The following is a 24,054-nucleotide window of genomic DNA, read 5'->3' as shown; positions in this document are numbered from 1 at the left end:
ATTTCTTGATTAAAATGTGAAAACTATGTTCACAGAACCCGTATCACCACCCCCAGAAGCGCTGGACGCGTCTTCCGGTGCCCCAGTAACGCACAGCCGGCCAGTGGCCATCCAGTGGTAGCTGCTTCCTGGTGGTATAGGCAGTGGTGTTGGGGAAAATATCCACATTACAGGCTCAGTGAACATGGGTTTTGTGTGAATGGCGGAGTCGCCTTAGCCAGTGACTGTTAGGCTGTTGAGCTGGGCAGATGCGATCAACAGAGTCTTGGCTCCCTCGTGAGCAGCAGATGGTTTGCTTGTTTGGTATTTTCCTCCGGGTTCCAGGGCTGCCCCGTGACCATGGATCGCAGGGAGCCCCACCTGTCCCCTGCCATCACGCGCACTTCTGACCCTGGCACGCGTGTTTCTGTTTAGCCCCAAGAGCCTCGGAGAGAGACTTGTGAGATTCCGTTTGTGAGGTTGTGGGCAGTTGTCGCTTTTCTTTTTTGCCTTTTGCTCACATTTCAGCCCAACCAGAAAATTCTGTGTTTTCCGTCTGGTTGAGGTACTGTACCTTCTTGTCTTTTACAAAACGACTATTTATTTTCTCTTGAACCCTTTGTTTTTTTTAAGTTTATCTTTTTGTTTTGAGAGAGAGAGTGAGTGAGAGTACTAGTGGAGGAGGGGCAGAGAGAGAGGGAGACGGAATCCCAGGCAGGCTCCGTACTGTCAGCACAGAGCCTGATGCAGGGCTTGAACTCAGGAATTTTGAGAACATGACCTGAGCTGAAATCAAGAGTCGGATGCTTAACCAACTGAGCCACCCAGGCATCCCTCTCTTGAACGCGTTAGAAGATCATAGAATATTCAGGAAAAACATTAAAACCATTCATAACCCTATTTTCCTTGCACAGATTAAAGAAAAACTTCCATGTTAGTTTCCAAATATATGCACATACTTTGACACGCTTGCAATTAGCGATGTGCCGTTAGACCTGCTGAAATGATTTCCACTTAACTGCCATTTATATGTTTATACCTACATGTAATATATGTAATAGGTGGTGTGTATTAAGTATGTTTATATATGTGATACATATGTGTAGTGGCTACATGGCACACACATAACATGCACACATATTTTATGGCCTTCATAATACTTCAGTAGCTCCAGTTTAATAGGGGCCTTATTTAATAGGCTCATAATGTTCCATCTTGATTTGTCAAACCACGTTTCTAATGTTGCTTAGAAACTTTTGTTCTGGTGAAGAAGGCAGGACTGCAACTGCGAAGCTGAAAATGTGTTACTTCACGCAAGCGCCTGTGTGTTTGCCCTCAGGGAGTGAAATTCTTCCAAGGGAAGCTGCCCATTAAAAACCTCTCATAACCTACTGAGCTTCTTTGCAGCCACAGCATCCTCGGTAATTAGCTTGTGTCCCGTCCTGCAGGTTCACAGAGATGCTGAGTCACAGCTGGTTTTGCAGGAGTGGAAAAAGGAAAGAAAGGAGATGAGGTAAGAGGGGCCTGCTTCGAATGCGAGTCTGCCCCCCGCCTGCACCCTGCGCGGGCCACACACCTTTCCCAGGGCTGACCCGAGGCAGCCGTCCTTTCTTAGCTGCCGGGTAGGAATGTGCCCCCTTCGTCCTGGAACTAACGGTGTCCACCCTTCGTGAGGGACATGTGACATTTGCTTGAGGCAGCGGCGACCTTCCTCCCACCTCCTGCCCTTGCCTCCGGAGGCCGGGCTTGAAGGAGCTCTTCCTTCCCATCCCTCTTCCCGGCCAGCTTGACTCGTCCATTTGGGCAGCTGGTGGCCCCGCGGTCGGTCACGCCGGCAGCACGGCGTGGCTCCTGGGACAGCATAGAGGCCGGGCTCTGAACCACGGCGAGGGCTCCTACAGCCCGGCGCTCACTTGTAACCGGGAATGTGCCAGTACTCAGTGTCAGAATGTTTATTGGTGAGGCGGGCCCGCCTGCCGCCTGCGAAGTTTGGCGGGTGGGCATCTCCGGGAACAGTTGTCAGACAGAGACCCGTGGACGGTCGTGCCTACCTTAGAAGGATGCCGTGTGTGCGGACACTGTTTACTGGGAGGAACGGTCACTGCCTGGGCTCTGGCCTCTGAGCAAGGGCCAGCCTGATTGGGGGGGCAGCGTGCAGAGGGGACAGGATCCTCCCTTGGGGCTGCAGAGGCCACAGCCATATTGAATTCAGTCCTTCCTCCGCCCTCTTGGCGGAGGTGTTGGCTGCCCGGGGCTCATTCTGCCTTGATTCTTTTTTTTTTTTTTTTTTTTTTAACGCTTATTCATTTTTGAGACAGAGAGAGACAGAGCATGAGTGGGGGAAGGTCAGAGAGAGAGGGAGACACAGAATCTGAAACAGGCTCCAGGCTCTGAGCTGTCAGCACAGAGCCCGACGCGGGGCTCGAACTCATGGACCGCGAGATCATGACCTGAGCCGAAGTCGGACGCCCAACCGACTGAGCCACCCAGGCGCCCCTGCCTTGATTCTTTATCTGATGTTGGTCTAAAAGTGCTGCCTGAGAGGGTGAGGGGAGGCGGGGAGGCCTGTCCTGTGATTGAACCTCGGGCCTCACGACCCAAAGGCCAGACCAGGACTCTCAGGTTGTCAGATGAAGGAGCTGCTTCCCCATCACATTCGGTTTTGGATTTAAGTCTCCAGCAACCTCACACCTTAATGAGATGTTTTCACCAAAAGTGTAAAAACCATTTATGTTGTTCTGTTTGCAGACCTAAAGGAGTTTGTGAAATTTTCTACTCTGGTTGTCACAGCATCTGCTGTGATACAGTACAGTATCACCATGTACTGTACAGGTGGCTGCTACCAGCTAGTGGCTTTTGTCACACAGCGTGTACACAGTTATGTCTTCTGCTGTGTTTGTAACTGATCTATTAACAGTCAAGTGGTATTTATCTACTTTGGGGGACTGTTCTGTGTGTAGGGGTCCCAGCCAGCAGACGGTGCGTGCGCCTATCCCGTGTGTGTGTGTGTGTGTGTGTGTGTGTGTGTGTGTGTACGTGCACGTGTGTGCACGTGTGCGATGGGGTGTTGATTTCCACACAGATGCATGGCTGCAGGGCCTTAGAGACTGGGGCGGGTGAGCGGCCTTGCAAAATGCTGTCACCTGGGCTGTAAGGAAGCGGTGAGGCCCTTGGAGCGGTGTAACGGATGATGGAGATTTATTTACGTCACTACAACATAAGCCTTAACTTCTCAGACATCGAAGTACTTTGGAGTTTCTCGTCTGGCTTTAGTTGTCTTACCTTACTCAGTTCTCACTGTAACCGTATAGAAAGGGGGTCTGGATCCCATTCCATAGAGGAGGGAAGTTTGGACATGAGAACATTCTGCATCTGCCCGCATGCCCCTCTCCTCCTCCTCTGTTTTGGTTTGGAAAACATAATGGGTATGTTTAGAGGGTCATCCACATGTTATCTGGCTGGCCTGACTGGGAAATGTGATCACAGTCATTTTGATGAGTGGATGGACACAGTTTTCCTGATGAGGGGCGGGGGCTGCCCTAGGCCGGTTTTCCCCTCAACTGAGTCCTATGAAAATAAAAGGGGGATTTTTGTTTTTTTTGTGTTTTTTTTTTGTTTTTCAGTATATGAAATTTATTGTCAAATTGGTTTCCATACAACACCCAGTCCTCATCCCAAAAGGTGCCCTCCTCAATACCCATCACCACCCTCCTCTCCCTCCCACCCCCCATCAACCCTCAGTTCTGTTTTTAAGAGTCTCTTATGCTTTGGCTCTCTCTCCCACTCTAACCTTTTTTTTTTTCCTTCCCCTCCCCCATGGGTTTCTGTTAAGTTTCTCAGGATCCACATAAGAGTGAAAACATATGGTATCTGTCTTTCTCTGTATGGCTTATTTCATTTAGCATCACACTCTCCAGTTCCATCCACATTGCTACAAAGGGCCATATTTCATTCTTTCTCATTGCCACGTAGGACTCCATTGTGTATATAAACCACAATTTCTTTATCCATTCATCAGTTGATGGACATTTAGGCTCTTTCCATAATTTGGCTATTGTTGAGAGTGCTGCTATAAACACTGGGGTACAAGTGCCCCTGTGCCTCAGCACTCCTGTATCCCTTGGGTAAATTCCTAGCAGTGCTATTGCTGGGTCATAGGGTAGGTCTATTTTTAATTTTTTGAGGAACCTCCACACTGTTTTCCAGAGTGGCTGCACCAATTTGCATTCCCACCAACAGTGCAAGAGGGTTCCCGTTTCTCCACATCCTCTCCAGCATCTATAGTCTCCTGATTTGTTCATTTTGGCCACTCTGACTGGCGTGAGGTGATATCTGAGTGTGGTTTTGATTCGTATTTCCCTGATGAGGAGCGACGTTGAGCATCTTTTCATGTGCCTGTTGGCCATCCGGATGTCTTCTTTAGAGAAGTGTCTATTCATGTTTTCTGCCCATTTCTTCACTGGGTTATTTGTTTTTCGGGTGTGGAGTTTGGTGAGCTCTTTATAGATTTTGGATACTAGCCCTTTGTCTGATATGTCATTTGCAAATATCTTTTCCCATTCCGTTGGTTGCCTTTTAGTTTTGTTGGTTGTTTCCTTTGCTGTGCAGAAGCTTTTTATCTTCATAAGGTCCCAGTAATTCATTTTTGCTTTTAATTCCCTTGCCTTTGGGGATGTGTCGAGTAAGAGATTGCTACGGCTGAGGTCAGAGAGGTCTTCTCCTGCTTTCTCCTCTAGGGTTTTGATGGTTTCCTGTCTCACATTCAGGTCCTTTATCCATTTTGAGTTTATTTTTGTGAATGGTGTGAGAAAGTGGTCTAGTTTCAACCTTCTGCATGTTGCTGTCCAGTTCTGCCAGCACCATTTGTTAAAGAGACTGTCTTTTTTCCATTGGATGTTCTTTCCTGCTTTGTCAAAGATGAGTTGGCCATACGTTTGTGGGTCTAGTTCTGGGGTTTCTATTCTATTCCATTGGTCTATGTGTCTGTTTTTGAGCCAATACCATGCTGTCTTGATGATTACAGCTTTGTAGTAGAGGCTAAAGTCTGGGATTGTGATGCCTCCTGCTTTGGTCTTCTTCAAAATTACTTTGCCATTCGGGGCCTTTTGTGGTTCCATATGAATTTTAGGATTGTTTGTTAGATCTAGTTTTGAGAAGAATGCTGGTGCAATTTTGATTGGGATTGCATTGAATGTGTAGCTAGCTTTGGGTAGTATTGACATTTTAACAATATTTATTCTTCTAATCCATGAGCACGAAATGTTTTTTCATTTCTTTATATTGTCTTCAATTTCCTTCATAAGCTTTCTATAATTTACAGCATACAGATCTTGTACATCTTTGGTTAGATTTATCCCTAGGTATTTTATGCTTCTTGGTGCAATTGTGAATGGGATCAGTTTATTTGTCTTTCTGTTGCTTCATTATTAGTGTATAAGAATGCAACTGATTTCTGGACATTGATTTTGTATCCTGCAACTTTGCTAAATTCATGTATCAGTTCTAGCAGACTTTTGGTGGAGTCTATTGGATTTTCCATGTATAATATCATGTCATCTGCAAAAAGTGAAAGCTTAACTTCATCTTTGCCAATTTTGATGCCTTTGATTTCCTTTTGTTGTCTGAGTGCTGATGCTAGAACTTCCAACACTATGTTAAACAACAGCGGTGAGAGTGGACATCCCTGTCGTGTTCCTGATCTCAGGGAGAAAGCTCTCAGTTTTTCCCCGTTGAGGATGATGTTAGCTGTGGGCTTTTCATAAATGGCTTTTATGATCTTTAAGTATGTTCCTTCTATTCCGAGTTTCTCGAGGGTTTTTATTAAGAAAGGTTGCTGAATTTTGTCAAAGGCCTTTTCTGCATCGATTGACAGGATCATATGGTTCTTATCTCTTCTTTTATTAATGTGATGTATCACGTTGATTGATTTGTGAATGTTGAACCAGCCCTGCATCCCAGGAATGAATCCCACTTGATCATGGTGAATAATTCTTTTTATATGCTGTTGCATTCGATTTGCTAGTATCTTGTTGAGAATATTTGCATCCATATTCATCAAGGATATTGACCTATAGTTCTGTTTTTTTGTTGGGTCTCTGTCTGGTTTGGGAATCAAAGTAATGCTGGCTTCATAGAATGAGTCTGGAAGTTTTCCTTCCCTTTCTATTTTTTAGAATAGCTTGAGAAGGATAGGTATTATCTCTGCTTGAAATGTCTGGTAGAACTCGAAAGGGGGATTTTGATTTCAGTAACTTAAAAAGAGACTCTTCTGAATTGTTCTGTCTGGCTTTGCTCTTTTCTTGCTTCTTCAGAGAAATGACCAAAAATTTCTTCAACACCCAGTTCGGAAGCTTGTTCCGCACAGACCAGAATCCCACCTACTTCCTGAGGCGCCTGTCCCGCTTTGCTGACATCTACATGGCGTCTCTGAGCTGCCTCCTGAACTACGACGTCAGCCACACGTTCTACCCCCGGCGGACTCCGCTGCAGCACGAGCTGCCCGCCTGGTCGGACCGGGCCCCGGCCCTCAGACCCCCGCTCCTGCAGGAGGCCCAGGCCGAGTAAGCGGGCCCGCCCGCGGAAGAGGCCGGAAGCCGACCCCCGGCCGGCTGGACGTGTGCGGTCGACTCGTGTGCAAATGAGTGTCGCTTTCGGCCAAGACACAGATACACCTTTTGATATTTATTTGGTACCTTTGGGAGACCCCTCCCCGAGTTGTCGGGACAGACGCCGGCAGCCCGGCCTCTGCGTTTCCCGTACCGGTTGGGCTTCAGGGCAGGCCGGGTGTTGAAACTGTGATTGGCCGTCGTGTTTACCAAGGTCCGGCCCGGGCGTCCTTTTTCTGGGCCGGGTGAGACCTCTCGATGCCGGTCTCCGTTCCAGCGGCGGAAGTGCCGAAACCCTTCTTGCCTCTTCGTGGGCGAGGGGCCGAACGTTCACAGGCAGCGCTCCGGGAGCCGCAGGGGACCGCAAGCCGCTCGCCGCAGGCTCCACAGTAGCCTCGCACGGCGGCACGGGGCGTAGACGGTCCCCAAGCCGCGGCCGACTCCCCGGACCCGCGGCGCTGGGGCTTCGGTCTCCTGGCGCCTCGCTCGAAGGGAGACTCGGCCTCCCTGGGCCGTCTTCTGTGAAAAAACAGGAGGAGGCGCGGGTCCCCGACCCTCCCTCGCTTGGCCTCCGTGTCCTCTCGCTGTGCCCGCCCCCTGCCGGGGAAGCCGCGCGGTGCCACGTGTCGTGGGCGGTTCACTGCTTCCCCAGGGCAGGGGAAGAGGGGGAGCGGAGCTTCCGGTTTACTCCCCGGCCTGCAGAACAGACGGCGTGCGTCCGGCCGCCAGCGCCCGCGGGATTTGTGATGGGCCTCGCGGGAGTTCGTCGCCCCTGAAAACGCCACCCCAGCGTTGGTTTGCTGCGCCCGTCGGCGGGCAGAAAGTGACACAGGCGAAGAAATGTCCTTGTGATGAAATGCCCCGCCGGGACCCCTGCTGGGTTGTGAGAATCTTGTCAAAACACACTCGTTAACCAGCAGTTGGGGAGGAGGCGGCCGTGTCACCGTAGCCCTCGCGGTTCCTCCCTGCCGTGTTTGTGTGGCTATTTTGGGAGCGTGGGTGGCTTTCTTTAGGCGGTTGTGCTGAGGGTGGGAGAGGGTAAGGGCCTGGCAGCCCGGAGGCGGCCGAGGCGCAGCCCGGCTGGCCGAGTGCCCAACGCGCGCGACTCTCGTGCTTTACCCTGCAGCATGGCAGGTCCACGGAAGGGGGGCTTGCGGAGAGCGCTCACCGTGTCCGCGGTTTCAGTGTGGCAAATGTATCAGAACCAGGGGTTGATGAAATGCTAGCTTCATCAGAAATTAAATGAGTTCCCTGACATCCTTTGCGATGCCCTTTGCAATGCCCTTTAGACCCAGTCGACCCGATTTGTCCCCCTTTGTTACTTGTAAATTTTTGTTATAAACACAGTATTCCATTCTTTTGTTGGGAATGGGATAGGCATTTTGTCTGCTGTGTGTTAGCTCCTATGTGTTTTGAGCATCAGAGGGTATTGGAGACGGGCATTTAATGGGCACAGGTGGATGCCCAGAACTGCTTGGTGTTAAGGTCTTCAGTGGACGAGCTGGTGCTGTTGGCCTTAGAGTTTCTGCTTGGAGAAGCTGAGCGAGGAAGCAAAAAAGTCTTTTCTTAGTTTTGATCTAATCAGGTAGTTAGGGGATGTTAGGTGCCCATTGCATTGTGTTTGTTTCCTCGAGAATGAAGTAGAGATATTTTTAAAACTGTCTTTTACGGATAGCTAGGTTAGGTGACGCACGCCTTAGGGGAGAACATTTTCTCGGGGTGAATAGTGAATTTTACAATATATTACCAATTAAGATCTCAGTCTCTGGGCCATCGGACATGGCGGGATTGAGATCTGGCGTGTGTAGCAGAAGCCTGGCGTCTGTCTCAGCAGGTCCCATGGAGCACACACTTGGTGGACGGCGCCCACGCCAGGGCCAGCAGCCTGGGTCAGGACAGCCGTTTCCACGGCAAGGACAGACACGGGCATTCTCGCGTGTGCTCAGTCAGGGTGGATCGTAACCTGTCCCTCTTGGGACTCTGCTGGGACTTGGCCCGCTGCGCTGGGCGTCACGTTCTCCCCAGTTCTCTGTTGTGCACACTGATGAAAGCATATCGGTACAAGCGAAGCGAGTCTCCTTTCTACCATTAAAAAAAAAATCAGTTTGGAAAGTGAACACAATTAAATTGGTCTGCACATTGAAAAATAGCTTTGGTTAGGCTGGTGGTTCGGGGGCGGCGCGTGCCTGCTGCAGAGCCCGGGTCGGCTCGTGGTACCCACAGCAGACCGCCCTGGCGGGGGCCTGCACGGCTGGCGTTGCAGCCGTTTATGGATGAAACTCGGCTTTTCAGGTATCTTAGGAGTTTGGCTCAGGGCTCCCCCTTTCCTCCTCATATAGCCTCTTTTTTCTTCTTCTTCTCTCTTCAGCTCCACTTCCTGCCATCACCATTAATGCGACGTAACATAAACCACCTGTTACTGATTCAGTCCCATCTTAGACCAAATTACTAGTTGTGTGAATGTATTGGCCCTCTTAATTATCGCAGAAGAGAAATGAGAAGTAATCTTCCCTCCTAGCTAATTGAGCTTTGGGTGAACTAAACGGCTTTTCCTCTCTCTTCCTCCCAAAGGCCTTTTAAGCAGTAGAGTGTGCTAAATATTGGACTTGATTCCCTCTGCTGAAGGCTCATTTGCTGCCAACGACCCACTCGGGGGCTCTTTTCCAGAATGCTCTAAGACTAAACTTGGCCGGAGGCAGGGTTCCTTGATTGCTCTATTCAACTACTGGGGAGCCTGTGTTTTGCCCTGTTAATACTAATTTCCTTTCGTACCAATTTTTTTTTCTCTTTCTGTCTCTTTTTTTCCTTTCTTTTTTTTTTTTTTTTTTTTTTTTTTTTTGCATTAGCATTTGGGAGCCTGGCTCCAAGTTTAGCTAACCTTTAACACCCTGGCGGATTAAAGAAAGGGAGTGAAGTTTCTCTGATGCAGCATTCAGCGAGCCTTGCCCGTAAAGAGCCAGATAGGAAGCACTGGCGGCTTTGCCGGCGATTTTCTGTGGCCACTGCTCTAGGGACGGGCACGCCGTGTGCCATCACCACCTGATGTACAAAAACTGCTGCAGGCTAGACTTGGCTCCCCAGCCGGAGTTTGCACCCCCCCCCCCCCCCCCCGCGCGAGTGGCGTGTGGCGGTGGCTCCGGCAAGCTCACCTCGCTAAGAGCACGCAGGGGAACGAGGTCAGAGCTGCGTGCGGCCGCTGGAGAGACGCTCTGGAGGTGAGCGCGCCGTGGTCCCCTAAGCGGCTCCCCGGGCACGTGCACGCCCGTGGCCGGCGTTTGCGGCACGCAGCGTGACCGTTGCGGGGTGGAACTGGACGGGCCCGGCGCTCGCCGACTGTCCTTCGTTGCGCTGACCTGTGGTGGTGCTCGCGGACCCGATGGGCGTGGGTGCCCAGAACACCCTTCCCAACCGCAGGACTCCCCCCTCCGGCCGCCGGGTGAGCCGCTTACCATCCTCAGCTGGTGGCCCACGTCGAGAGCTGCCCTCCAGAAAAAGCCCTGCCTCGGACCAAGTCCTGCCCCCTTCCTGGAGCAGCCGGCTCCTGCCCTGCCAGCCCCAATTCCTTCCCTTCTCGTTCCTTCTCCTCCGTTTCCGGGTGTCGATCCCAAGAACACTCCCCCCACACTCTTCCTGCACGTGAACTCCATCTGGGCGTCTGCTTCCCCGGGGACCCACCCCGCTACAGCACTTCTGTACTGTGTACTGCACGCTTGGACCCGGGCTGGGGAAACCGTGTTCTAGGTATTTAGCAGAATGGCAGGTTGTGCCTGTAGGGTATCGGGCACGACAGATGCGAGCTAGGTAGACTTACTATTTATTCTGAATGTGAATTTGCTATTTATTCTAAATGTTGATTTTCTGTTACAGGATATTGAACTTAGTGCCAAATAAAAATTTGAATTATGTCGTCCAGTTCACTAAGTCGTATGTTTTTGTGTGCTTTAGTGGCAAAGCCGTATCAAATTTAACGTGCCCTAAAAAGAACACTCTGTTGAGGAGAGGAAGATGTGTGGGTCATTTCTCGCTCCTTTTGTCCCAGCACCCCAGCAAAGCACACTCGCTCGTTTTCAGAGCTTGAAGAATGCAGTTAAGGCACAGACAGAAAATTGGCATGAGCTTCAGACTTAGGCAGGCAGCAGAGAACCCCCCCGGAGTCTCTGTTCCCTCTTGAGAGCAAGGAGAAGACAGTCATCCACGTGGTTGTCTGCAAATTACCAGGAAGGCTCAAACTTGGAAGCAATGTTTTGCGGACAGAAATTACCGAATAATACAAAATTAGGAGTGACTGCTATGAAGTCACATTGCTACTGGGTTTTGGATAAATTTATAAATATTTTGAAGAGCTTATTCTTAAAAATTGTTTCTCTGTGTGTGTGTCCATGTGCGCACGTATTTAACCACCTTATTTTCCTTGACCTCTAGATGTGCCGGGAACTGCGCCTCAGTCACTCCTCCCATGGGTAGCCTGCCGGTCTTCCTTTTTTAAAAAAAATTATTTTAATGTTTATTTTTGAGATACAGAGTGGGAGTCGGGGAGGGGCAGAGAGAGAGAGGGAGGCACAGAATCCAAAGCAGGCTCCAGGCTCCGAGCTGTCAGCACAGAGCCCGACGCAGGGCTCGAACTCACGGACCATGAGATCATGACCTGAGCCGAAGTCGACTGCTTAATCGACTGAGCCACACAGGTGCCTGTGCTGGTTTTCCTTTTAATTGCTTGCCTTTTTGCACCTGTGATAGTGGTACTGGCGGACTCACCGGATAATCTGTGCTTCATTCGTTTTGGGGAGCGATCTAGAAACGTGGCATTGCTTTCATCATGGCGTGTTGTCCTAGAAGAGATGGTGAGCTGCGCCTTTCCTGGAGTTGTGAAAAAATTTAAGACACGGGGCCAGCAGAATTTCTCACCTAACTCTGCAACACCTCTGATGACGCGGAAGTTATTTGGGCCCTGAGGGCATCCGGAGAGCCTGAGGTCTGCTCAACCCAGGCTTTCACTTCTCTGTCCACAGCAGTGATTCCCAAACCTGGCCAGTCCTGCCCCCTAGCGAACATCTGGAAGTGTGTGGTGGGTTGTTTGGGGGGGGGGGGGGGTGCTTCCTTGTCACAGTGATGGGAGGGCCACTCTGGTCTTTAAGGGCAGGGACCTGGCGTAGCAGACATCCTGCATTGCTTGGGAGAGCTGTGCACAGTGAACAACCGTCCCAAATCTATGCATCACCACTGGGAAGTTCCAGAACATTTCCATCACCCCAAAACTAATCCCATTCCTTCCTTCCCCCTGTCCCTGGCAATCACTAATCTATGAGTTTGCTTATTCTGGAAATTTCATATAGTGGAATCATATGGTGTGTGGTCTTTTGTGTCTGCCTTCTTGGCATGGCATTTTCAGGTTTTATCCGTGGTTTCGCATGCATCGGCAGTACTAATTTTCCTTTTAGGGTGGAATGATACATCACTGGATATACCACTGGTTATCCATAAGATGATGGACGTTTGGGTTGTTTCTCCTTTTTGGCTATTATGAATAATGCTACTATGAACATGACTATATAAGTTATTATATGGAGATATATATATATATATATATATATATATATATATACATACATACTTGGGTAAATACTTAGGAATTTCTGGGATTTCTGGATCACTATGTTTAAGTTTTTAAGGAGCTGCCAAACTTTTTCCAAGTGGCTCCGCCATTTTCCATCTCCACCAGCAACGTACGGACCTTCTGATTTCTCCGCGTCCGTGCCAACACTTGCTATTAGCTGTCTTTTTGATTATAGCCCTCCTGGTGGGTGTGAAGCGGTATCTCGTTGTGGTTATCACGTCTTCAGCAAACAAGACAGAATTAAGAAAGAAGAACTTATAAGGCAGGTCTTGGCTAAATCGAAAGGCCCCGGTTAGGCCTAAAAGGTGGATTTTACCTTCAAAGTTTGACCCTTCCCGTGGCAAACTCTTTTTGTTTCCCAAAACACTGGTTTTGTTCCGTTGACTTCGTTTCTGTTCCATAAACATTTATTGAGCACATGGCACGTACCAGACACTGGGCTAGGTGCCGACAACAAAGATGGTAGAGGCGGGTCCCTGCCTTTGGGAGCTTACACTCTAACAGGGAAAGGAGACAAAGGTCATAGTTAGTGTCGGGGAGGAGGCAGTGAAGTGCCATAGAGAGGTACAAAGGAAGGACAGAGGAGCGGCAAGTCCCCTGGGTTGGTGGGCGGACTTAACGTGGCCCCTCACCCACAGAAACAAAACGATCCTTCAGATTAACAAAGAGATGAGGTATTGCTGGAGTGCTTCATACTTTAAAACGTCCAGGGACCTTCCTTTCCGAAAGGCGACGTCCTGAGGATTCGCAACTGACAGCCTCGAGGCGGCTCTGGCTGACGGGCAGCTGGCCGCGGGGATGGCGGGCCGCTGCAGGTCTGGGCCCTCACAGCGCCCCCAGGGGGTCACTGCCGTCCGGCTGCTGGTCTTCAGCGTCCTGGAAAAGAGAGGGGCCTGAAACACGCCGGGCGCGGGACCTTCCGCTTGTCAAGTCTTTCCAGGTTGAGCCTTCCCTCCGGCCACCGGTCTGAAGCCTTGAAGGGGTTCAGGACATACTACCCCAAGATATGGCACCTTGGCATTTTTAATATCTTAAGCTGAAGGAATTTTTGAAAAAAACAGGAGCAGCAGGATGGTCACTCCGACCTTCCCCTCCTTGTCCCTCCCTCTTCCTCCTGTTCCAGGACAAAAGAAGACACTTATCACCAGAGACGAGGAATTTGGGGCCAGGAAATCTGCACAAACAACCTGGTTAAACTAACCCTTTATTTTCTAGTTTGCTTCACCATTTACTACCCCAAGCCCAAACCCCTGTCTCGTCCATTCTTGTTTCTTTGTGTAAAAGATAGAAAAGTTTCCTGCCCTCGGCTGTCCGGAAGGCCCCCGCGTACATGTGAACTTTTAATAAAGTGTATATGCTTTTCTCCTGTGAATCTGTCCAGATTACTTTTCCCACCCAGCCAGGGACCCTAAGAGGTGGAGGAAAACCTCTGCCTTCCCTACAGCCTAAACAGTCCCTCTCCAAGTGCTCTGCCCACACGTCTGTGGTAGGAGGGTCTGTTCACGTGGCCGTCTATCTTGTGTCGGGAGGCGGGATGGTTGTTCTGGGGGCAGTCGCTGCTGCTTGAAGCTTGTGTGCCCTAGACAGGCCATTTCAATTCTGCTGTTTCCCCCTCATCTGTAAAGGGCCATAATAATATTTACCTCACAGGGAGGTATGAAGATTAACTTAGGTACTACCTTAAGGAAGGTATCGGCACCCTACAAAAGGTGGCTATTAATAGGATTACAAAACACTGCTTTCAGGGGCGCCTGTGTGGCTCAGTTGGTTAAACGTCTGACTTCGGCTCAAGTTATGATCTCACAGTTCGTGACTTCAAGCCCTGCATTGGGCTCTGCGCTCATGGTGTGGAGTCTGCTTGGGATTCTCTCTCTCTCTCTCTCTCTCTGTCTCTGTCTCTCTGTCTCTGTCTCTGTCTCTCTCCAACTTGCACTTTCTCTTCTCTCAAAGAAAGAAACCTAAAAAAAAGTTAAAACCTTTCAGATAAAAAATTCTTGAGCATTTGATAGAGTCCACTCAGAAGCCCTATTCCAGAGGCAGCACCCAAGCCTTGTGCCGTCTGCGGCTCTGATTGGCACCGAAGTTTCGTTAATTAGCATAAGAGACGTGTTCCAGATGACTGGATTGGCTACAGATATTGTATAGGCACCCCACCTTCAATAGAAAAGGTAGGAGAGTGTAGAAGGTCACTTGTGGGAACGGCACCCTCAGCTTAGAACTTCTATTCCTGGAACTTTTTTTTGCCACCCGGTCTGATGAGAAAGGTTCATCTGACTCCTGCATTTGGGATACCCTCTCTCCTGCCTCGGGAGAATCCTTCATGCCCGGGGCTGGCAGGACCCTCAGAAGGGGAGAAGCAGCTGAGAAGACCTGAAGAGCTTTGAATAAGATGGATAACATTCCCCCCACCTCCCCGGCAGCTGTTTCAATGAGGCCGATTTCCACATAACAACGCTTTTACAGAAATAAACTACTAGTTGAGATAGGCATAGCTGAACTTACCCTTTCAATTTGGATGGGGAAACTTTTACACGGGTTTGATTAGAAACACAAAATAGGATAAGATCTGGTTATTTTTCAATCTATCGCAATAAGAACACAAGATCTTTACGTTTGGTTCACTGCAGAAAAACAGAAACGTCGATTGCACTATACGAGCTTAAAAATGGGGCGATACAGTATTTCTGTAATGTTTCAGCACCACCTTACAAGAATTCAACAACCATGACGTCTTGAGAGGAAGGGCGGCATATGTTCACGCGCAAAACAATCGCAGCAGCTCTCTGGCTGTGCTTCCTTTTTCATGAGGGTTCTAGACCAACAGCCCAGATTCAAGTTATTTCCTTCGGCCTGAGTGATGCCGTCAGCTCCGTCTGCTGAGGTACATACTAGCTGCCAATTCTTATCTTTATATAAAAAGAAGCGTTAAATGTTATCACTAGCTTCTCCCTCCAGACCCGGTAATAGATGACAGGTAGGATGTACCTTCCACATTCAGTGTGAATCAGGTACCTTGCCATGGGCTCCCTCTGGGTTGAAGTCAGTGGGACCCCAGCTAAGCTCAGAGACCACTAATTAGAAAGAAACAAATGGTTATTTCTTGGAATACCAGAGCAGAACACGCCCCTCTAGATGTAAAAGAGCTCATCAAAGTGAGATAGGGCAACTGAAGGACTCCATAAAAATCTGCTTTTGCTCCTTTCCCGCGTCTCTTCTTGCTAGGACCTGCACCCCCACCCCGCTCCACACGTGCCTCGGAAGGCACATCCCTTATAACCTCCCTATCAGGCGCAGGAGTTCATGATTTCTCTAGAACAGATAACATCTAAGGTGAGAATGACTGGAGTAAGCCATCATATGCTTATTCCAGACCACCTGATCTAGACACCTCTACGCCAAGGCCCTCTGGCTCCAAGGACTAACACCTGGACCCTCGTCTCTGTTCTGGCTGTTTTCCGGAAGCCTGAGAGGACGTGTACGCCAGACCCAGAACAAAGACTAGACTGACGCTCCTTTCCTGTCATGGCCTCCCGGGCACTCCGTCTGCATCTGCTCTCTCTGTATGTTCAATAAACTCTGCTCTCACTTCCTGCTGGCTCGCATTTGATTTCCAGGACCAAGGAGCCTCTGGGCTGGTCCCGTGGGACCCGGCCCGCTGGCATCCAAAGGAACAAAGCTCCGAAGGCAAGAAGCAGCCCTGACAATGGGCAGAAACTTTTTGCTGACAATGTAAATAGGTTTATTTAAAAACATTTTTTTTTAATGTTTATTTATTTTTGAGACGCAGAGAGAGACATGGCATGAGTGGGGGAGGGGCAGAGAGAGAGGGAGACACAGAATCCGAAGCAGGCTCCGGGCCCTGAGCTGTCAGCACAGAGCCCAACGCGGGGCTTGAACTCACAGACTGTGAGATCATGATCTGAGCCGAGGCCAGACGCTCAACCAACTGAGCCACCCAGGTGCCCCAACTTTTTTTATTTATTGAGAGACAGAGCATGAAGATGGGAGGGGCAGAGAAAGGGGGAGACACAGAATCTGAAGCAGGCTCCAGGCTCTGAGCTGTCAGCACAGAGCCTGGCACGGGGCTCGAACTCACAAACTGTGAGATCATGACCTGAGCTGAAGTCAGACGCTCAGCCAACTGAGCCACCCAGGCGCCCCTAAAAACATTTTTTAAAGTAGGTTCCATGCCTAGCATGGGGCTTGAACTCATGACCCTGAGATCAAGAGTCACATGCTTGGGGCAGCTGGGTAGCTCGGTTGGTTGAGTGTCCAACTTCAGCTCAGGTCTTGATCTCAGGGTTCATGAGTTTGATTCCTGCATTGGGCTTGCTGATGTCAGCACATAGCCCACTTCAGACCTTCTGTCCCCTTCTCTCTCTGTCCCTCCCCCACTTTGTGTTCCCTCTCTCAAAAATAAATAAAACATTAAAAAAAAAAAAAGAGTCGCATGCTCTACCAACTGAGGCAGCCAGGCACCCCAACAATTTAAATATAAGTTTAAAGCATAACATGAGAAAGAAAAAAACCCTTTTTCGGGCCTGAGTCTTATTTTGCACAGGCTCCCTCACAAATGTGTGTGGCAGAATGAAGCTCAGGATTTGTGCATGTAACGTGTCACTTCTCACCTGGTCACGAGGTTGGGGGTGGGCAACCTCTGGTTCTCCCTGATTACCTCTAATTGTTGGAGACTTCAGTCCCCCTGAGAGAACTCGGGGACACTGAACAGCCAGCATGGCTTCAGTCAACTTGCAATACTGGCTTTTTTAGGCTTGTTGCCCGAAGAATGTTCTAGAAATGTGCTTTTCTTGGTGCAAAGCTTTCCACTTGGATTTGCTGAAAGACATTATTTACCCACAACTGACTCTGGTTCTAGGTAAAGAAGCAAACTCACCATGAAGGGGTCGCAGGAACGTTCTGGGGGAGCAGAGGGAGTGCTCTCATACAAGGGATTTGGTATATTCTCAGGCTGCTGCTTCCCAAGAGCTGCAACGTTGATATCCTCTTCGGACTGCTCAGAAAGACAAGCAGAGGCTAGAGCCAAGATGTCCCCAGGGCAGGAGCGCCTCATTCAAGCCAGCAGGAAAAGCCAGCCATGCCCCACCTCCCCCTCCGGGAGCTTTGTCTTTGTAACAGTCCTTGACTGGGACCAACGTGCACCACTCGGAAATGTTCAGCGCAGTGACTCAATCTGTCCGTCCAGGTGTCACCACCACCCAAATCAGTGTGTAGGGTGTTTCCCATCCCCTCCCCCTTCCCCAGGAAGTGTCCTCACGCCTGTGCCCGCCAGTACCCAATTCCAGCCAGGGTAACTGCTATTCCGACTTTCATCACCCTGGAGTGGTTTTCCCTGTCCTTGAACTTGACATAAAAGGGCTCATACAGCATGCACACTGTTGGTAAAAGTCCTGGAGCTTATTAATAGGCAGGTGACCTGTTATGAGGAACCGGCCTGCCACCGGGGCTCTGCACCGTCTTCACCAGGCAGGTGTGGGGGCAGCCGGGGCACAGGGTGGGCCGGGCGGGGGCAGAAGGCACATGAGGGAAGGTGCTCAGCCGTGGGGTCGCTGCCAAGCCCAGTCCCCAGAGTTACCTATCCCCTGCTCAGCCAAGACCTGCTGACCCACATTGGGCCCAGCAGTTCAAACGGGGTGACATCTGAGGCTGGCTGCACCGTGGGGCCTGACTGTGCAGGTCCCGACCCTGTCCTCCACCCCCAGAGTCAGCCGGCCTTGAAGCCCCCACCGATCACAGTGGGTGCTTGTCTCCCGACTCCTCCAAGGTGAGCGACCTTCCGGGCGTCTGGTGAATGTGCCTCCAAGCCAGACCCCTGCACGGAGGCTCCGAGAGCCAGTGCTGCTGGCAGCCCATCGCCCTCCTCACCGAAGCCCCCTTCGGCCGGGAAGAAGGGCTTACGGCTACACCGTGGCTCCTGTCCCAGCCGGAGACCCCCCAGGACGTGGGGGGTGCGCGCCGAGCCCCCAGCTACCGGGTGAGCTCAGTGAAGCCACCGGTCAGCTGAAGGAGCCCAGAGCCAGGGGCTGGAGTGCAGAGAGCACCCCACCACCATGCTCCCATGTTTCTCTCTCTCACCTCAAAATGCTGGAAGCCAATTGTTCTCCGGTTTAGTCGAAAGTAAGAATAGGCAGCCAAAGCGGCGGCTCCGACGATCAGGATGGAGGCAAAGAATATCCCTGTTCCCAAGCCAGCGTGGACTGAGGCCTGCACACAGAAAGGGGAGGCGGTGATGCTTAACACGGTGCCTTCCGAGGAGAGGGGTGCCTTCTGGAGCCCACCCCATTCTTGCTGGCCTGAGGCATCTTGGGGGCCAGTTGGGACAAAAATAAAGATAAGACAGGTAACCTGTATTTAGCCCTTGCCACTGCCAAGGTCTGTTCTAAGGCCTTTCCAGTTAAACCTAGAATAGTTCCAAGAGATAGGAAGTTATTACTGTTTCTGTGTTTACATGGTTGGGAGGGGTGCGGTGGTGAGGCACAGAGAGGGTAAGTGCTTGCCCAATATCATACAGCCAAAGAGGAGTAGAGGTGGGCTTTGAACCCAGCCTAGCTTTGGAGCTTGTGCAATTCCCCAGTGTGCTATGGTGCTTCTCAGCCAGCTGGGCTCACCTCTCCCTCACACTTTTATTTTTTATTGTTTTAATTTTTTTTAATGTTTATTTTTGAGACAGAGAGAGACAGAGCATAAGCAAGGGAGGGGAGAGAGAGAGATAGACACAGAATTGGAAGCAGGCTCCAGGCTGTCAGCACAGAGCCCGACGTGGGGCTCGAACTCGTCAACTGCGAGATCATGACCTGAGCTGAAGTCAGACGCTCAATCGACTGAGCCACCCAGGCGCCCCTCCCTCACACTTTCAGAAAGCAGAATGCTGACACCATCAACCAGCCAACCAACCCTTATAGAGCCCGTGCTGTGTGCCAGGGACTATCCTAATTATTTTGTATTTTTGACTCCTAGTTCTCCCAAGAACCTGGAGGTAGGCATTATGACTCCCATTTTGCAGATGAGAAAAATGGGGTTCAGGATGTTCTGGGATTTGTCGAGGGTTGCATAGCTGAAGAAGTGGAGGGGCCAAACCAGAGCTCAGGATTTCTTAGTCCCCTTCCGGTGGCTTCTCTGTTGGCCCATTCATTCAACAAATATTAACGGTGGCAGGGGTTATGTTGCTGACGTGCGGGAGCAGGAGTGAGATGAACCAGGGCCTTGGATCCCTGAGGCCAGCCGCCGTGGATGTGGGAGGCTCCTCGGGTCTCCAGAGGAAAGGAAACAGGGCTTCTAGGGACAGTTTGCCTCTTAGGGAGTGGACGCCGGACCCCCTGCCAGGAACCCTGGATACTCACCAGTGGGGCGGGGGGTGCCTTTAAAGGCCTGGAAATGACATGAATGATCCCATTGGAGGCAAAGATGTCCCACTGAAGAATGGCTCTTCCGTCGACAAACCTGGTCTCCTGGGGAAATGAGAGGAGGAGAGAGGGAAAGGAGAGGAAATGAGAGGAGGGCTGGCGGAGATCTGTGGCCATCTGCCTCTTTTCCCCACGCGGGCAGCCCCTCCATGGAAGGAAGTCGCTCAGTTTCTCCGAGGTCCTGCAGTCTGCGTGTCAGACCTGTTGCTACCGACAGGCAGCGCAGGACTTCTGCTCACCATCTGGACAGCCCAGAACGCATTAGTTGCCCTTGGGCCGAAAGGCAGATCTAATGGCTGCAGGGAACCCTAGGGGCCAGTCTGTCCCGCCTGCTTGTCTAAGAGATAAGAGCTCAGAAGGAAAATGGTTTGTCTAAGACCATCCGGGTAGCAAATGGCAAACCCTGAGCCTCTGAACTTCGGGTCCACTGCTCTACGCACCACCCCGGGCTGTTAGAAAATGGATTTTCAAGTGATCTAGTCCCCTGCTAGTCAGAGCGTGATCTACTGTCTTGTGGTGGTGCGTATCACTGAGAGTTCATTAGAAATACGGAAACTGAGGTCCCCACGGCCCACCTACTGAATTCGGATCTGCATCTTCCCAAGTCTCTAGGTGATTAAATGCATCTTAAAATTTGAGTAACCCTGGTCTAAACCACTAATCTTCAAGCCATTTGTCAGGTAAAGATGACAAAGCAACACTCTTTGGGCACTTGCCCCACGTCATGAACGACTGTCACACGCTGCGAGCGTTAATCCACGGACTCCTCACAAGTGCCTGTGATTCCGGTGCCACGGCGGTCACGGTCACCACTACCGCCACCACCAGTCACCATCACCATCATCACCGTCAGTATCACCACCACGTTAGTCGTCAAAACTGACGCCATCACCACCATCGTCCAAATGCCATCGTAACCGCCATCATCGTCACCGCCATCATCACCCTCACGATCGTCGTCAATATCCCCATCGTTGTCATCACCACTATCATCAGCGCCACCATCAGGAGACAGAGGCGGAGAGTCAGAGAGCTTTAAGAACGGCTTCACGTCAAGTTCCTCACTCATTACCAGCTTCTGGGGCTGGCGGTCAGCAGTGATTTGCCTGTCAAGGGGCAGGGGCTGCCTAAGGGCGTGGTGTGCTACCAGGTGCAGCTAATACCTTCCCTAGACTGCAGGTTTAGAGTTTACGTCCGGTCCGCGTACTAGTCGCCAGCTATTAAGCACCTACTGTATGCTAAGAGCTTTGCATGTATTATCTCCAGTTCTGCCAGGAAATCCAGAAGATGTCTCATACCAGTTGTTGCTGGTCCTGGCTAGAGGAGATGAGCAGCTGGCTTCCCAGCTTAGTTTGCAGGACGGTACCGTTGACAAGATCTTCGTAAAAAAAGACGCTGACATTGGCAAGGTGGTGCTCGATGTCCCGCCCAGACAGCGTCTGAGAGGAAAGGAGAAACACGAGAATGGTCTGTAGAAGTCAAGCAATTTTGTCTTTAATAATAAGGATGACCCAGGAAAAAGAAATCACTTCTCATGGCCTTGGTTTTCTGCTTCCGTGTGGAGGTAAGGAATGTCAGGTTTTTCTCAGGCTTCTGCTCGTCTGGGCTCTTGGCCAGAGGCTCACACATGGCTAGGCTGTGGCACCGAATGTCATGTTCGTGAAGACTGGGTCTTGAGTGGGTAACAGGGGGCCGAGCTACACTCCTCTCAGCCCTTGGGTGGTCCGGGGCTGGGGGGCGGGGGGTGGGGGGGTGCTGTCAGAGCCTGCCGCCGGCCACCTGTGTGGAACTGCCAATCCCTCGGTGACGTGTCGGACGTTAGTGTGGCAGACTGGTGACATCAGCGACTCTGGTTGTTCCCCCTCCTGCATTCTTGCCCTTCGCCTTGGAACTCTGAGTGCTCCCCGCTCTGACTTTGGGCTCAGCCACATGATCCGTCCGGGCTAAGGGCACGTCAGCCAATGTGACCGACGGGGGGCTTGGAAAGTGCTGGCAGGACTGGGCTCACTCCTGATTACCGCTTCCTGCCAGCACCACCAGGACATGCCCGGGCTGGTCTGCTGGAGGACAGGTGGCCCGTGGGGCAGAGGCCCAGGCAGGTCGGCCTCGGCCAGCCGACAGGCCATCACAGACACGCTAACGTGCCTGGCCGAGACCAGACCCTCCAGTTGACCCGCGGACGTGTGAGCTGTGTAAATGTGCAGCCACTGAGTTTTGGGGTGACTTGTGGTGATAGATACTGATACTGTCTAGAAGTACTTGTCTAAGGCACAGACACCAGGCACCGCCTCACCTCGTTTTCCCCCAGCCCGCCGTTCTGTGGCACAAAGAGGGTGCTGCGGATCGATAGGTCAGTCAGGTGTTTCAGAAATGCCCGGCCTCTGGCCGAGCTGTTAGAATAGGCCAGCACTTCCTGGGGAGAGGAAAGAGCGATCGGTCCTGGTGTGCAGGGTTGTGGGGCACCACCCATCTGGACCCTTCCTGACGTTGGCCCCAGCTCAGGCTGCGTTTCTTCTGACTGCTTCTCCGGAGAGCCTTAGGGGCACTTTTTCTTTCCTCAGTGAATCTTATGGGCCTAAGTCACAGCCACATCACAAATAAATAAGTGTATTCATTTATTTTGAGTGGGGTTGAAGCAGAGAGAGAGGGAGAGAGACAGAATCCCAAGCAGGCTCCATACTGTCAGTGCAGAGCCCGATGTGGGGCTCAAACCCACAAACCGTGAGATCATGACCTGAGCCGAAATCAAGAGATGGAAGTTCAACCTGCTGTGGCAGCCAGGCGCCCCCACAGACCATTCTTAACATGGCCGCCTGTGCAGTCCTTTGACACATGAGGTCGAATCTTATTGAAACCTTGCAATGGTCTGCATTTCACTCAGAGGAAAAGCCAAAGGCCTTACAATGGCCCAGGAGGCCCAACCCATCTGGACCCTGTTGCGGGGCCCCGCTGGCCTCCCTTTCCCTCTGCTCCAGCCACACTGGCTTCCTTGCTTTTCTTCAGACTTGTGCAGCACACTCTTGCCTTTCATCCTTTGCCCGGTTGTTCCTTCTGCCTGGAATGTTCTTGCCTCAGATCTGCGTGGCTAACTCCCTTTCTTCCAATCACTCTTTCCTCAAATGTCATCTTCCCACCGAGGCCTTCCCTTATCACTCTGCAAAATGGGCACCCACAGTATATATAATCACCTTCTAGTACTCAATACTATTTACTTATTCTGTTTACTGTTTACTTTGTGTGTCTGTTTGGTTCACTGATATATCGCAAGCACGTGGTAAGCAGTCGCAAATACTTGCTGAAACATTATAAGAACTACGTAGTTCAACTTTGCCATTGTGTTGACAGGGCTACTGAAGCCCAGAGAAGTTACGGACACACAGCCAGTGGGTTTTGTTCTGACACTGTTTTCTCTGAAATGTTGGCACAAGCCAAGCCCATGCACCACAGCAACATGAGTTTGAGTGTTTGTCTTTGGTGCGTTTATGGTAATCCTGAATGTCAGAACCGTTAGATAGATACTGTTTGGTCTATGGATAATGACTCACCATTTTGGAGCTCTTGGTTTAACTTCTGTCCTGATCCTGTAAGCCCTATACTTATGCCCAGTCCCCTCTCCTTGGCTGTGCCCTTGACCTTGGGAAGCCTCAGTTTCTTCATCTACAAAATGGGGATAATAGCAGAAGTGACCTCACGAGGTCGCGTGAGAATTTATTCGTACTAACAAGTGTTTAGCGAGCACCTTCTATATGCCAGCCACAAGGCAGAGAAACTCCTTTCCCTTAGGGAGCTCACGTTCTGTGGACTGAGTTATAAGTGCTCTGAAAGGGTTCATACATGCACAGTGCAAAGTAAACGCTCAAGAACTGTTAGCTATTCTTGTTCTTTTTCTTAGCTTTGTTCTTTGATCAGTCAGCACCAAATCCTTCTCCAACTGGAGCTTTCTCTTCATTAGGCCTAACTTGTAGAATACTGAAGTGACTGTAAGTGCAACGCTAAGTGCGAGTTGAAAGTTGACTCCACGTTGGTAATTTGCCTCACTGTCTGATCACCAGGTAGGCCCCACTAACTGTGCCCTGCCCTGTCCGCGAAGACAAGAGAGTGTCTCATTCCTGCAGATCAGACTCTTAAGCTGCTCTGGATGCAAAAAGAGACCATGCCAGCTAGCCCCAGTGTGGCAGTTTCCACGGGCTGGCCACAGTCTAAGTGCGTTACAAATACTAGCTCATTGATGAGGCTGGTGCTGTCATCCTCTCCATTTCCTCCATCCTGAGGAAACTGAGGCCCAGAGAGGAAAGTAACTTGTTGAAGGTGGTGCAAGTAAGTGGCAAACCCAAGCTTCAAGTTCTGGCAATGTGGTCCACTGCCCGTGCTCTTAACCATGACCGAGAGCCTTTGGCTTCTTTCAAGGACTTGCCTCTGTACTAACTGCCTTCCT

General features: G+C 50.7%; 2 protein-coding genes across 2 annotated transcripts in view; one reads left to right on the top strand and one right to left on the bottom strand.

Annotated features, from left to right (window-relative positions):
* NT5DC3 (5'-nucleotidase domain containing 3) overlaps positions 1-6,543 on the top strand; it is a 60,602-nt gene extending 54,059 nt beyond the window's left edge. The window contains exons 13-14 of the mRNA XM_042947555.1: positions 1,428-1,492; positions 6,291-6,543. Of these exons, the coding sequence (XP_042803489.1) occupies positions 1,428-1,492; positions 6,291-6,543 (318 nt within the window). The remainder of the gene's footprint in view (positions 1-1,427; positions 1,493-6,290) is intronic.
* Positions 6,544-12,682: 6,139 nt separating this feature from the next.
* STAB2 (stabilin 2) overlaps positions 12,683-24,054 on the bottom strand; it is a 164,138-nt gene continuing 152,766 nt past the window's right edge. The window contains exons 64-69 of the mRNA XM_042947554.1: positions 21,913-22,032; positions 20,918-21,058; positions 19,557-19,664; positions 18,292-18,420; positions 17,093-17,209; positions 12,683-13,074 (exon numbers count right to left, since the gene is read on the bottom strand). Of these exons, the coding sequence (XP_042803488.1) occupies positions 13,024-13,074; positions 17,093-17,209; positions 18,292-18,420; positions 19,557-19,664; positions 20,918-21,058; positions 21,913-22,032 (666 nt within the window). The 3' untranslated portion in view covers positions 12,683-13,023. The remainder of the gene's footprint in view (positions 13,075-17,092; positions 17,210-18,291; positions 18,421-19,556; positions 19,665-20,917; positions 21,059-21,912; positions 22,033-24,054) is intronic.

The sequence above is a fragment of the Panthera leo genome, chromosome B4 (genome assembly GCF_018350215.1).
Source record: "Panthera leo isolate Ple1 chromosome B4, P.leo_Ple1_pat1.1, whole genome shotgun sequence".
NCBI lineage: Eukaryota > Metazoa > Chordata > Mammalia > Carnivora > Felidae > Panthera > Panthera leo.
Note: the sequence above shows the minus strand (reverse complement) of the source record. Positions and strands in the feature narration are given on the sequence as shown.